The sequence below is a fragment of the Ursus maritimus genome, unplaced genomic scaffold (assembly GCF_017311325.1).
Source record: "Ursus maritimus isolate PB19 unplaced genomic scaffold, ASM1731132v1 scaffold_21, whole genome shotgun sequence".
Classification (NCBI taxonomy): Eukaryota; Metazoa; Chordata; class Mammalia; order Carnivora; family Ursidae; genus Ursus; species Ursus maritimus.
Window position 1 is genome coordinate 28,696,053 of NW_024424564.1, and position 15,363 is coordinate 28,711,415.

At 40.7% G+C, this 15,363-nt stretch overlaps 2 protein-coding genes across 2 annotated transcripts in view; both read right to left on the reverse strand.

The window, feature by feature from the left end:
- Window positions 1-234: 234 nt before the first annotated feature.
- Window positions 235-1,591, reverse strand: CCER1 (coiled-coil glutamate rich protein 1). The gene has a single exon (XM_040637061.1). The coding sequence runs from the start codon at window positions 1,500-1,502 to the stop codon at window positions 249-251; it is 1,254 nt and encodes a 417-aa protein (XP_040492995.1). The 5' UTR covers window positions 1,503-1,591; the 3' UTR covers window positions 235-248.
- An 8,492-nt stretch (window positions 1,592-10,083) lies between these two features.
- Window positions 10,084-15,363, reverse strand: part of EPYC (epiphycan) — a 32,720-nt gene continuing 27,440 nt past the window's right edge. The window contains exons 5-6 of the mRNA XM_008687678.2: window positions 14,446-14,541; window positions 10,084-10,378 (exon numbers count right to left, since the gene is read on the reverse strand). Of these exons, the coding sequence (XP_008685900.1) occupies window positions 10,208-10,378; window positions 14,446-14,541 (267 nt within the window). The 3' untranslated portion in view covers window positions 10,084-10,207. The remainder of the gene's footprint in view (window positions 10,379-14,445; window positions 14,542-15,363) is intronic.

The window sequence follows — 15,363 nt, forward strand, 5'->3', positions numbered from 1 at the left end:
TCAAACTGCAGTAATAAAATAGTTGGCCTTTAATCATTTCCAGTTAAATTATATTTGAAAGCTCCCCCTCCCCCACCCGTAGTCATAAAGAAACACACCACTTTTTAAACATTTTATAATGGCCAAAGAAGGGGTTTACATAGGTATGTTTATTAATGGAACTCACTTTTTAATTAGTTTTTAATAAGTTGCTAATCCATTTTAGCCTCAAATCAGTTCCATCCCATTTTCAATCCCTTTCCTGATGTCTAACAGTTAATGTCCTCTACCATGAGGACAGCTTCCTGTGGTACTTTGGGAGTGATCTGTTTGGGACTTAAATAAGTATAGTTTATAAAGTTCTCTCTCTCTTCCTCAGCCCCCACTAGGAATGATAAAGGCATCTCCAGAGGTAAATGGTTCTCTTCCTCTCTCTGCTCCTCTTCTTCCACGCCCTCCTCTTCCTCTTCTCTATCCTCCTCCTCCTCTTCCTCTTCCTCTTCGTCCTCCTCCCCCTCCTCCACACAGTCAGCCTCTTCGACCTCCTCTTCATCTTCGGCCTCTGCCTCCTCCTCCTCCTCCTCCTCGCTCTCCTCCTTCGTGTCATACTCCTCGTCACACTCCTCCTCGTAACACTCCTCCTCGTCACACTCTTCCTCCTCCTCCTCCTCCTCCTCCTCCTTTTTCTCCTCGTCCTCCTCCCCGAGCTGTGCGGTGGGAGACTGGTTTTCCTCCTCGGGGTCAGGACTGAAGACCACAGAGGGATTCTGCCCGAAGTTGTACAAGGTTTCCTGCAGCTCCGCGTCTTCCTCGCCGCCGCTGGGGGGCGCGTCGTTCCCGGAGGAGCCCTCGGGGGAGGCCGCGCCGCGCGCCTGGGCCTGCTGCGCCCGCAGCGCCTCCTGCTGGCGCTCCAGCTTCTCTTGCTGCCGCATGTCCTCGTAGATCTGGTTCATGATGAACTGCGTGGTGTTGCGCGGCGCCCGCATGCCCGGCGCCCGCCACCCGTACAGGTTGACTGGCCGTAGCAGCGTGCTCAGATCCACGGGCGGGCTCCTCGGCGAGCGGCGAGGGTGGCGGCGCAGGCCGCGACCCCTGCGGCCCCAGCGCTTCTTCCTGCCCGGCGGCCTCGCCCAGCCGGGGTTCCAGGGCCCGCGCCAGCAGGAGCAGCAGCAGAGGCAGAGCGGGTGCACACCAAACACCCGGATCACTTGCACTCGGCCTGGAGGCTTCCAGAATCCCGCTGGAGGTGGGCGCCAGGGCCCTCCCCAGCGTCCCCAGTTAGAGTACACGGCCCAAGAGGGCCGTCGGGGTGGTTGGAACCAAGGGCCCGGACCGTGCTGTTGCTTCGGCTGTTTCCTGGGGGGCTCATACTCGGACTTGGGACCATAGCGGTGGCGCCGCTTGTGTATCGGAGCGCCCCTGCGCCTTCGGTGGCAGGTAGACCAGGTACGTAAGGGGGCGGAGGACGCCCAGCCGCCGCCCAGGTTGAGAGGGTCCTCCCGTTTGTCGAGGGTCTGGGTCATCGTTCAGGGAGCTCCCGGAGGTCTAAATGGAAGCGTCCTAGAAGCTGCCTTTGGCTGGCCAGATCCGAAGGTCTCCAGAGCCTCGTCAGTCTGCGCAGCACCACGTGCCTGCTACCGGGATGGTGCCTTTCTCTTTAAGAGGACCCCTCTTCTCCTTCTTCTCCGCTTGCTCGATCGCTCTTCCTTCGTAATCTCTTGTCCTTCGCACCCAAGTTGTCTTGCCCAGGTGGGTTGGGCGGGACTGGGGCTGGGTAAGGATGGTGGGGGAGGAAGGTGTAGGTGGACGACGCACAGTGAGACCCGCTCCCGGGTCCCACACACACCCGCCTCACCGGAGGCGCGGGCTGGGAACCGGGGAGGCAGGGGTTGCGCGTTACCTTGCTGCTCCCTCCCAACCCAGGTGCTTCACCGTCGCAGTCCTGGCGGGACTGAGGTGGCGCGGGCAGCCGCAGCCTTTAAATACCGGCCGGAGCCCCCGCGTGCCCACCGCGTCCTTGGTTGCCCAGGGCGATAGCCAATTGGGGTCGAGGTCGTTCTCCCTGTGCGAGGAGCGGGTTCCGGGTGGAACGAGGTGCCCCGTGAATGTTCGCTGGGGGCTTGTGACGCAGTTTTTCAAAGAGGGAAAGGGGGCCCTAGGCTGGGGTTGTGCTTCCCAACTTAGACAACGTTTGGGGCAGTTATTTTGAAACCTTTGTACCACCTGGAGGTGCGGGGATAAAGAAGATGGACCTGTAGCTGAGCCCCTTGGAAGGGGGTGGGGGAGAACTTGTATATTGGAAAATGTATACCCTACACCTTTGGAGGTCGAGGGGATAGAGGGAAGGTGCCTAGAGTCAGAAAACTGGGCCCCACTCCTTACCTTATGGCCTGGGCACACTCTTCTAACTCCTGGGGGTTGAAGCGCGTCATACGTGAAACACGACCACGAACATTTATTGCGTGTGCTTGCAGCTAGCATGGGCTCATGGCACGTAATCCTCACACCTATAGGCTCTGTGAGGTAGGCATTGTTACCACGCCTCACAGATCAGGAAGTTGAGAGGTTAATTTACCCAAGATGGTGGGGATAAGGAACTTGGGGGCTAGTATTTAAACCTATTTGGCCCCCAAACCAAATTCTTAATCACATGGCTGCGCTATAGCCCCCCCAACCACCTTAAGTAGGACTCTTGTGATGCATACACGAAATCCTTTGGGAAAACCCTTTGCTAATTGTTACATAGCATGCAAATGTCCACTGATTAAATAAATAGTACTAGGATGTATACAGTGGGTTTATTCTCGAGAGTACAAATATGCTAATTATGTCTTTTTGTAGGTCCCTTTTTCTACTAGACAACGCATACACTGGGAGTCTTTATAACATTATGGTTTAGAATATGGGCTTTGATTTAAATTAGCATGAACCTACTCTGAGTGATACTTTCATGGTGGATATACGTCATCATGCGTTCATCCCAATCCATAGAATGTACAATATCAAGACTGAACCCTAATGTGATCTATAGACTTTAGGTGATGATGATGTGTCAATGTAGGTTCCTCGGTTGAAAGGAAAACACCGTTCTAGTGAGGGGTGTTGGCAATGAGGGAAGCTCTGCATGAGTGGGGAGAGGGAGTATATGGGAAATCTCTCTATATGGGAAAGTATATGGGAAACCTACATTTTAATGTGAACCTAAAACTGCTCAAAAAAGATGAAATCTATTAGTGAAGCTGTGCTTCAACTCCAATTCAGCAATGATGAACCTCTGTAAGCTTCAGGTTCCTAACCCATATCAAGAGTATAGTTATCATACCTATTCCATGGAGTTGTGTTAAAGGTTAGGTAAGGTGCTTCATTAAAGCAGTAGTGCAGGTACCCGGAGCGCACGGTAGCTGTTAGCTGTCATCAAGGTCACACTTAAGTACTTTCGGACTTTAAAAGAAGTTGATAGTGTATGTAAAGATAACCAACCCTGTGCATGATGCCAAAATCGGCATCCCTGCCCTTGTGCCCTTTTCTTGTCCCACTTTTTAGAAACATCGAGGATGAGCTACCAGGCTGGATCCTAGAGAAAACCATCCCAGAGTATATCCTTTTATTGCTTTCCTGTGGTGAGTGGAATTGTGGAAAATGGAACATTGCCCGCTGGGAACCCGAGTCTATGCAAGCCTCCAGTAAATGCCAGAGAAGCAACTGTGGGAAAGCCCCGAAGCCTGCAAAGGCCATTTATGCCTTCCTGGTTGAAAATTGAGAACAGGGTGGGGGTTCTTGGATCACGACTCCAACCATTGCCCTGGGACCTGTAGACTCCACAGGCTTCATTCAATTTTGTTTGCTCTCTGGTTTGCTGGAGACTAGCCTGCTTGACTCAAAGTGCAGAATGCTGACATTTTTAGCCCCCAGTGTCCCTTTCTGGATGTAGAATCTCACATTTGGCTGTTACTCTCTCCTTATTCCGCTTAATTCCAATTGGAATGCTGATACGCCAGATTTATTTTTCTGAGGACATATGTGGTATACATATTGGGTTTTAATTGGGAACTTCAGAAACTGACCATGTTGCTGTGGTGGAATTCTCATCAGTTAAAGACAATGTTTTTGTACAATTTTTCCATGGCGACATGCATTTCATATTAATTCTCCTTATTAAAGAACATTAACATGGTCTTGTTCTTGCTCCATGCTTACTATTCTTAAGAGAAGCAGAAAATTATGATTTATGATTTTTAGTTTCTTACAGTAGATTGGCATTGTAATCCAAATTGTTCCTGTGCTGGCAAATCACCCAAGAAAATTACCACCACAGCCTGTTAAACATAACTTTCAGAAATGCAATTAAGGAATTTTTAAAGACATCTTTTAATTGGCCCATATTCTTTAAATACTGCAAAATGAAGTGTTTTAATATGTAGTATTAGTTTTCTACTGCTGGGTAACAAATTCTCACAAACTTACTTAAAATAACATGTTTGTTATCTTAGAGTTTTCCGTTATTAGGGGTCCAGGAATAGCTTAGTCTGGTCCTCTGCTCGGGGTCTCACCAGGCTATGGTCAAGGCACCTGGCTGGCTTGGGTTCTCATCTGGGGTGCTCCATTTGGGAAAATGTTATCAGCAGAATTTATTCCCTTGTGACTGTGTAAGGGAGGGCCCTGCCTTTTAGCAGTCTGTTGGCTGGAGGATGCCTCCAGAGTTAGAGGGCACCCACAGGTCCCGGGGGGCAACAGCCATTCCTAGAGACCATCTCACCTCCTGACCATGGGCTTTCTCGGTAGCGCTGCTCATTCCATCAAGTCAGCAAAGCAGATCTCCGTAGTGCTACCTAGCACAGTGAATACACACACACACACACACACACACACACACACCCACGTCATATGTATCATAGTATGGGCTTGGCACTGATGCTTGTGACATCCACCGTCTTTGTCATATTCTACTGGTTAGAAGCAAGACCCAGGTCTTACAGCATTCCAGGGGAGAAGGTTACACAAAGACATGAATACCAAGAAGTGGGAAGTTCACTGGGGGATTACGTTAGAGTCTGTTCACCACACAGACCAGGTAAGTTGAGTAAAATATCCCCTTCATATTAACGAGTTATAACTTTAGTAAGAGATTTTAATGGCATGCATCATTTTGAAATTCCGTTAAATGTCATGTGACAGCATAGGTTACGCTGTGCTTTACGTTCCGCAGGACACTATACTGTTAAGTTGAAAGCACACTTATTTTTTGTGCATTTGTGTGGATTGAAAAGGATGAATTCTAACACTTGATGGCAGTAGTAACTCATTCAAAATTCAGTCAGCGAGAGCCCCCGTATACAAAACAAACTATGAGAAGCTAGGTACTTCATTTTTATATTTATCACGAATGGCATATTTAAACTATTCCAGGTTGCCAATATTAATTACCCTTTATTCTAGTGCAGTGTAATTGGGTATATTTAGTAGATTTTAGCATTTTTCAATTGGCTTTTAGAAAGCAAGCCTCAGCTAATTAAACTTATAAATACAACTTTTTAGAGAGAAGTTGGATATACCTGAGATATTTGGTCAGATAAATAAAATTCAACAAATATTTTTAGATCCATCTTTGTAACCAATTAAGTTCTATTGGATATGAAAAAAATAAATGGAATGCATTTTATACACTCAAAAACGCCTTTTGCAACCCTGAAGATATCCATGTACAGTCATTTGAAACCAAAGAGGTAGGCGCCATCTGTTGGTCATAGAAGCTAACTACAAGGTATTAAGCCTTTCCAGCTTTTCAGTTAAGTGAGATGAAATTAACTCATTGCTCTCTCTTGATAATGTGGGAACTTGTGGGATTCGTTGGAAAATTGGTGAGGTGTGTTGTGCATCAGGGAATCACATTGTGGCACTTCTCCATTTATGAATTCTCATGTCATTCAAGTAAATATGAAGAGAAAATTAACTGTGAAGAGGTAACTACAAAGACAGTTTCTGCAGACTTGAGAAGTAAGGATGGGAAATTTGCACACGTAATAGTACTATGTGCAGGTATTATTTGCTATCACCTTTGAAAATATTATTAACCTTTTAATAACTCAGGATTTTCAGAGAATTAACCCAACGTATTGTAGTCATGACATCTAAAAAACATGTGTAGTCAGTAATGATTAATTAGGAATTATTAGCATGGAAATGTTTGTTTATAAATAATTTTAAAGTACACTATATTATGGGGCAATAGAATGAAGTGCCTCCCCCTGTGATAAACGACCTGTAATATTTGAGAAAGATAAATGTATAACAATTGAATGAAGAAAAAAAAGGCTTTTAAAAAAAAAATACAGCATTTAATCAGGGATCAGTTTTAGAATTCGAGCTTTCAATTAAGAATGTGAGGTGTTGGAAATGGCCCCTGAAATAGAATGCATTTAGAAGGAATACTAAAATGTTATCTTCACATTTTCAGGGCTATCTTAGCACTTTGTCCTTCTGGAATTCATGGTGAATTAAATCTGCAGAGTAGCCTTGTGAGTAGGAAGCCATAATGCCTGGGAACATGTCAGTTGGCCCTATATGTTTGTATAATAATGCCCTTTTCACCCCAGTATTTTATTTCATTTCACTTTTTGCTACAACCCCCCCCCCTCCCCAGTTTTGTAATAACAGTGTTCATGGACGGCTGTGAGGACAGAAGTGGTTTCTAGACCATTGGCGGGGAGATCTAAGATCATCAGTGAAGTCCTTGTGGGTAAGGCCTCATTATGACTTTTTCATGAACCCCTTTCCTCCATAAAAAAACAAAAATAAAAATTCTATTTTATGACTTGTTGCAATAAGGATAAATATAAACCAGGCTAGATTTATTACTCCATATTTATTTTTATTATCATCGTTATTATCATTATCTTGCTTTTTTGTGTTAAAAGAAATGAAGACATTTCTCTAAAATTATTATCGGCCTTTGGCATCTGTGGAATCCTAAGCTGAGAACCCAGTTGAGTCACAAAGGACTTTTGACCTACATAAACTGAGAGATAATAAGCTGCTGATTTTGTGCCAATTTTTTAAAGGCAGTAATAGAAAACTAAACAGAGTTCCAATATTAGAATTCTACTTTTAGTTTGATTCACGATACTGTATTTATGAGGGAGTATATCTAAAAAGTCAAAATGAAAATTCCATTTCTCAATATCACTGGTTTATAATGACGGGTTGATGGTTATTCTTCCTTAAGTTTTATAACTTTGGGTAATCAAATTACGATTAAATGATTGCATGATTAGTTTTCCCCATAGATCTCAAGGAAATTAATAGATATTTTTCATTATTACAGACGTATCAGCATTTGTACTTTATTTTTTATTTTTTTAAAGATTTTATTTATATATTTGAGAGAGGAGAGAGGGGAGAGAGAGAGAGAACAAGTGGGGGGCAGGGAGAGGGAGAAGCAGGCTCCCTATTGAGCAGGGAGCCTGACTCGGGGCTGGATCCCAGGACCCTGAGATCATGACCTGAGCCAAAGGCAGACGCTTTTTTCTTTTTCTTTTCTTTTCTTTTTTTTTTAAGGTTGCAGTCTTTATTTTTTATTATGTTTAGTTAGCCACTTATAGTACATCATTAGTTTTTGATGTAGTGTTCAGTGATTCATTAGTTACATATAACACCCAGTACACATCACAACACGTGCCCTCCTTAATACCCATCACCCTGTTACCTCCTCCCCCCACCCTTTCACTTCTGAGACCCTCAGTTCATTTCCCAGGGTCCATAGTCTTTCATGGTTCATCTCCCTCTCTGATTTCTCCCCCTTCAGATTTCCCTCCCTTCCCCTGTAGGCCTCCATGCTATTGCTTATGTTCCACAGATGAGTGAAACCATATGATGATTGTCTTTCTCTGCTTGACTTACTTCACTTAGCATAATCCCCTCCAGTTCCATCCATGTCAATGCAAATGGTGGGTATTCATCCTTTCTGGTGGCTGAGTAATATTCCATTGTGTATATGGACCACATCTTCTTAATCCAGTCATCTGTTGAAGGGCATCTTGCCTCCTTCCACAGTTTGGCTACTGTGGACATTGCTGCTATGAACATTGGGGTGCATTTACCCCTTCTTTTCACTACATCTGTATCTTTGCACTTAAGCGACTGAGCCACCCAGGTGCCCCTCAGCATTTGTACTTTAAACTGAAACAAGGAAATGCTTACGCATCTACTGTGGAGAAACATGAGAACAATTCTTTTCAATTGCTGCGCTACAGAAATTCGGGATTTAGCTACAGTGTCTACTAATAATGGCATCTGAGAGATGATATAGATTAATGAGAAAAATTCAGATAATAGAGATGAAGAAATATATTTGCCTGAAAGAGATAGTTGAAAATAAAAATATATATTGTATGTTTTTAAAAATTAGAGGTGTTCTATTACCAATTGTCTCTTTTTTTACTTTAATAGATTAATTCAGAAATAGATTATGCAATGATGAAAAAGTTTGATATTAAACCATTTTAGTGAGGTTGTAGAGAACCATGCACTCTCCCACATTGCTGGTGAAAGTGTAAATGGGTATAACATCTTTGAAGGCCAATCTAGTAATATTTATTAAAATTTAAAATAATATGGTCTTTGACCCAGAATTCCAGTTCTATGAATTTATCAATAGATGTACTCTCACATGTACACAAAGCTAATTATGTTTACACAAGGATAGTCTTTGCAATTTTAGTGTAAATACAAAAAAAATGTGCATTTATGTAATGGGCTGATATGTGCTTTTCAGAGTCAGTAGTGCTGTATGTGCTGGTATGGAAAAATCGTCAAGTATTTTTAAGTGAAAGAAGCAAGATTTAGAATAGCGATTATCTCTTGTGTTCAAAAATCCATGTTTACCCGTATAGATGCATACGTAATAGTGATGGGTCTGCTTGTAGTACCTGGACATGTGTATTTGTATAAAAAGGGGAAATTGCTCGGGGCACCTGGGCTCAGTCCGTTAAGCCTAAGACTCTTGGTTCTGGCTCTGATCATAATCCCAGGGTCGTGAGATGGAGCCCTGCACTGAGCCCCGCGGGTTGGGCTCCATGGTCGTGCAGAGTCTGCTCCAGATCCCTCCCCTCCTTCTCCCTCCCCCTCTGCTCCTCAGCCTGCTCACACTCACTCTTCCCTGCAATAGAAAATTTCCCATTTTCTCTCTCTCTCTTTAAAATAAATAAATAAATCTTAAAAAAAGGGAAGTTGCTTGTGGTCAAATTTTTGTTTCTCATGGAAATTTTCACAAAAGCATGCAAGAAACCATGGCCTGGTTATTTCTCGGGAGTGGAACTTGAGGTTTGCAGCTGGAAGGAAAATCACCTTTCATTGTATATTCTGCTGTCATTTTTCAGTTTATAACCATGTGCGTGTATCGTGATCATTACACTTCAGAAGATCAACATTCCTTAACAGACATTCCTTAGCTTCTTCCCTCGTGTGGTGATCATATCATCGTCTATTTTCTATTTTCTAAATTTTATTTTGTTCACAGGCACAGAAATATACCACTAGAATGACTTGATAGTTATCTAGTTGCGTTCCAGGGATGAGGCAAACCTAGGGTCCTCCTACAACACTACCATCTTCTGAGATATACCAATAAATTGCCATTTAAGCAAGAGTTGTCAGATCTTTAGGTTGATAATATTATTATTCAAAAACTGAAGCTATGTGTTATATTGTTGGATATGATTATTTGCATGTTGTGATTATAATGAATATTTTCTCACAAGGCCATTGTAAATTTCAAATTATTTTATTCTCTCCTTCATTCTCTTTAATAAATTTGGAAAAAGAAGCATGCTGTAGTTAAAAAAAAAAGAATAGAAAAGTTTAATTAAAAACCTCTAAATCTTGGCAGTATACCTAAAGAGTTCATTTTCTATTTTTCTTTATTATGGACCTAATTTGAAATTATATGAGATATAAATTCTTAAAACTTGCAAGTTACATGTGATTTACAAGAATATCTGTGAAATGTTTGTTATCATTTAGTTTTGCTTCTACTGTACATCATTTGGTTTTATTCCTGACTCACCTGGTGTTTGTTTAACTTGCTAAATTGTCATCTTATCTTAAAACTTTTAGTTGCATATCATTTTTTAAAACACAGTTTGAAAGTATCATGCTGAGTTTCTGTTTTTGAAGAGAGCAGTAAGAATTGTTCCGTGATAGTGGGCATCATAATGCTAACCGTCATCTGAAATTAGACAAGACTTCCAATAGGCAAACGAGGTAGGCACATGTACGCTTGGGGAGTTTTGCTGAGGTTGATAGGGTTTCCATCCAGTCGAATATCCTCTAGCGCCTTACGAATATAAGTCAAATTTTTAACGTTGCAGAAAGTATCTTCATGCATCTCCAAAATGTTGTTATTCTAAAAGAGATGGGCAATAAATGATAAGGCAAAATATAACATATGGTTATTACTGATTAAAAACACAGTCCATTTTGTTTCACCCCTATTTTAATTCTTTTGTTCCTTCTCTTATCTAAAAATGCATGTTATGGGATCATTATGCCTTGAGCACTTTCTAGGCAATGGGGATTAAATCACTGAAGCACGAAGTAGATACAGGATTGCCCTAATGAAGCTCGTACTTCAGTAGTAGAAATGTAAGATAGGGAGGTGAGAAAACAAATTTAAAGAAAAAGTTATTTCTAAAACTGATGAGGACTGCGAAGGAGGAATGGTAACTGGAAAGTTATCTTAAAGAGAGAGCAGTGGAGCTGAGAATGGAATAACAACACACGGGCATGGAAAGAGCCAAGACAGGAACATTGCAGGGAGAGAGAAGACCATGTTCCATCTGAGTAATTGCCTTGGAATGTTCAAGAATGGGAAAAGAGTCAATATGGCTGAAGTAGAGTGAGGGAGAAAGTGAACAAGTGTCAGGAAGATAAACAGGGCCCAGAAATACATATTTAAAAATAGCTTTATTGGGTATATTTCACATACCATAAAATTTATTCATTTTAAGTATACAGTTCAGTGGTTTTTAAGATAGCCACAGTTGTACAACTATCACCATAGCTTAACTAAAATTTTTAAATTTTTTAACGAATATTTCCACCATAATTTAAGTTTAGAACATGTTAAACCCTAAAGATGTTAGCAATTATTCTCCGCTCCTCCATTTCCCCTATCTTTAGCCCACAGTGACTTCTAATCTACTTTCTGTTTTTATGGATTTTCCTATTTTAGATATTTTATGTACATGCAATCATGGATCATTTTCTGTGACTGGGTTCTTTCATTTAGAATTGCATTTTCAAGGTTTATGTATTTTGTACCATGTATCAGTACTTCTTTGTGTTTTATTGCCTGATAATATTCCATTATCTGGGTATACCACATTTTTATCCATTCATCAGTTAATAGAAATTTGGATTTTTTTCTACTTTTGGCTCTTATGAATAATGCTTCTGTGAACATTTGCGAACAAGTTTTGTGTTGATATATGTTTTCAGTTCTCCTGGGTATATACCCGGGAGTTGAACTGCGGGTTTATAGTAACTCTATGTTTAACATTCCAAGGATGTGTCAAACTTTTCCAAAGTAGCTGCACCATTTTAGAATCTTACCAACAATGTATGTGTTCCAATTTTCTCTACATCCTAATCAACACTTGTAATTATCTGTCTTTTTTATTTTAGCCAACCAAGTGGATGTGAAATGGTATCTCATTATGGTTTAGTTCATGGCTAGTGTATTGAATACAATTGATATTTTATATTGATTTTATAACTTTATATTCTTTATATTGATTATATAACTTTATATTCTTTGACTAACATGTTCCCATACCCCCCAATCCCCAAGTCCTGGCAACCACCATTCTACTCTCTGCTTCTTTGAGTTCAACTTTTTAGATTCCACATAAAAGTGAGATCTTACAATATGTGCCCATTTGTGTCTGGCTTATTTCACTTAGCATAAAGTTCTCACCCACGTTGTTGCAAATAGCCAAATTTTTCTTTTTTCTTTGAATTTTTTTCTTTTTTAAAGAATGAATAAAATCCCACTGTATACATATACTACAATTTCTTTATTCATTCATCCATTGATAGACACCTAGTTTGCTTCCATATCTTGGCAATTGTGAATAATGCTGCAGTGAACATGAGAGTGCAGATGTCTCTTTGAGATACTGATTTCATTTCCCCTGGGTATATACTCAGAAGTGGGATTGCTGGATCATATGGTGGTTTCATTGAACTTTTTGAAGAACCTCCATACCATTTTCTTTTTTTTTTTTTTTAAAGATTTTATTTATTTATTCGACAGAGATAGAGACAGCCAGCGAGAGAGGGAACACAAGCAGGGGGAGTGGGAGAGGAAGAAGCAGGCTCATAGCGGAGGAGCCTGATGTGGGGCTCCATCCCATAACGCTGGGATCACGCCCTGAGCCGAAGGCAGACGCTCAACTGCTGTGCCACCCAGGCGCCCCTCCATACCATTTTCTATAATGACGGTACCCCCTAACATTCTCACCAATAGTACACAAGCGTTCTTTTTTTCCCCACAACCTTGTCAACCTTGTTATCTTTGGTGTTTTTGATAGTAGCTATTCTGTGAGGTGACATCTCATTGTGATTTTTGATTTGCATTTCCCTTATGATTAGTGCTGTTGAGCATCTTCTCATATACCTGTTGGCCAGTTGTATGTTTTGAGAAATGTCAGTTTAGGTCTTTTGCCAATATTTTAATCAAATTTTTATTGCGTGATTTGAGTTCTTTACATATTTCTGATATTAACCCTTTACCAAATGTATGGTTTGGAGATATCTTCTTTCATTCTATAGGTTGACTCTTCTTTCTTGATTGTTTCTATTTTAGTTCCATTGTAATCAAAAAAGTACAATGATTTCAATTCTTTTCAATTTGTTGTGGCTAATTTTGTGGCCTAGTATATGACATATCCTGGAAAATGTTCATTGAACATTTGAGAACCATGCAGATTTTGCTGTTGTTGGGTAGAATTTCTGTAGACGACTGTTAAGTCTAATTGATTTTTAGTGTTGTTAAGGTGTTCTTGAACTGTTTCCTAGTTGATCTTATAACTGGTTGGTTGTTCTATCTATTATTGAAAGTGGAGTATTGAAGATCCAACTTATTGTTGAATTGTCTATTTCTTCTTTCAATTCTGACAGTTTATGCTTCATGCATTTTGAGGCATATTGTTTATAATCATTATTATAATAATGTGATAATGATTAATAACAATATATATGAGTGTATAATTGTATATTTTTAGGTACATATATGTTTATAATCATTATATCTTTCTGATGGCTTGACCCTCAATGTCACGGACATTACAAAGTGTCCATGAAGAATAAAAGGTTTAGTGCCTATGTGCTGTACTACTCCCTTTGATAGGTAATAGGTACCTGCTGTTAATAATAACTGTGCCTTACATGTAAGTACTTATCATGTTCCAATAACTGTACTATTCACTTTATAAACTAAAACTGTGGTGCGGGGAGGCTCAGATATTTTGTCCAATATTTTTTAGATATTATTAGAAGTAGAATTTCAGCCCAGGGAATCTGCCAGAGCCTTCATACTTAATTACTATATTTTGGCAAACATTTTAAAATGAATCAAAATTGGGGATTTTTATATAAGCATTAAAAAATAAATTGAAGACAAAGTAAATTAAAAACAGCTATATACTTGATATTGGTGAGGTGGTCATGAAACGAGAGATATTTTAAAGGGTGCACTTACTGCCTTTCTAAACCTTAAAATAGGCAATCTGAAACCAATTACTTTTTTTTTTTTTAATGTTGTATTGTATACACAAGCACATTGTGTTTGAATACAACATCAGAGACGCAGTTACTTTGTAGGGTCAATATTATCATAGACAATAGTAATAAAATTTAATTCAGAATTAGAAAACACATTGGAAACATATTTTCTTAATCCAGAATGATGGAAGTCTGTCATCTCTCAGCAAATAGGAATGCCCTAGGATTGAATTTAATTCAATACATAAAACCTAAAATTAAAAGCTAAAGTTGACATTTTTTTTCCTCTCTTGAAAGCTAGAAATTAAATTAGATTTTTCTTTCTCCTGCTTTCTCTTCCATTTCTAATTCTTACACATTTCTTCGGGAGATAAAGCTTTCAGTTTTGTTTTTTGGTTTTTTTTTTTCAAAAGTAATTTTGGGTGCCAGAAAGATGCATTGTAATTTGACAAAGACTGAAACTCTTTAAAGACTAAGGTTATCATCAGTAAGTCAATACAGACAGAGGCAGGAATGTACAAAGACCTTGCACTCTGATCGAGACAGAGTGAATGAGAGGAGAAAAAGAAGAAAAATGGTGACAGTGTGTCAACAGGCCATTATGAACAGGTTTCGTGTCCTGACTTCCTCCTCTTTGCTTTTGTTTTCCATGGGGCTGTTGGGCATACCTTACTGGTGGAAGCCTACCTGGAGGTGAAGGGCCCGTAGGTTTTCTGGGAGTGGCAGAGGGATGTGGTCCAGATTGTTATCGGTGAGGTAGAGGTGATGGAGATCATACATGTCCTGTAAACATTGCAGATGTAGGACTTAGTGGAAATTAACGGAGCCACAGTTGTATTTTACATTCCCTGTTCACGCAACTATTTGTAAAATAATACATGCCTCCCAAGGTCTTGTTTTGCAAAGATGAAGCAAATCACCAGGTTACTTCACAATTCAAATGAGTTTTGGAAGAATTAACTGTATGCAAATATCTCTTGATGAAAAAGTAAAGTGCTTCTCAATCTCTACACAGAACCTTGCTTTTCACTCTCACTTTCTCAGTTTAAGCAAGGCAGTGTCTTCCCATGGAAGACATTCTGCACAGGATTTTGGGGATTTGGGTAAGGCAAACGAAGAACGGCCTTTGTGTTACAGGGACGGAGAAAAGAGAATTTCTGTCCAACAAAATCCTGTTCTCTCTAGTACAAGTACCAGGAAAAGGGCAGCCTAGCAAGACGAAAAAACATTTAGACAGTAACAGGTCTACACTAGCCAAACACCACAGAACAAACCCTGACTCACCACCGCCCAACAAAAGCTGAATGGGGAGACTGAACTTTGACCCCTGGCAGGCTACACTGAGGTGTCCTAGCTCCCTCGCCTACCAGGGTTACAGGAGAGCTGGTGGAGAGACAGGACTTCTGCCATTGCTCAGTGCTAATGGGTCCTCACAGCCCCCTGCACTCTCCCTGTGTCCCTTCAAACAGGATTTTAAATTTGTTTAACGGAGATTTAGAAGAGCCGCTGGAATACAGTAAGAGTGGGTAAGAAAGCTGGTTGGTGAGTGTTCTCTTACTCTACGCTGCTACTCTAGGAAGACCGTTTAGCCCCAAACGTGCTCTC

Coding starts and splice junctions, on each gene's coding strand:
- CCER1 (XM_040637061.1), bottom strand. CDS start 1,502: ATGACCCAGACCCTCGACAAACGGGAGGACCCTCTCAACCTGGGCGGC.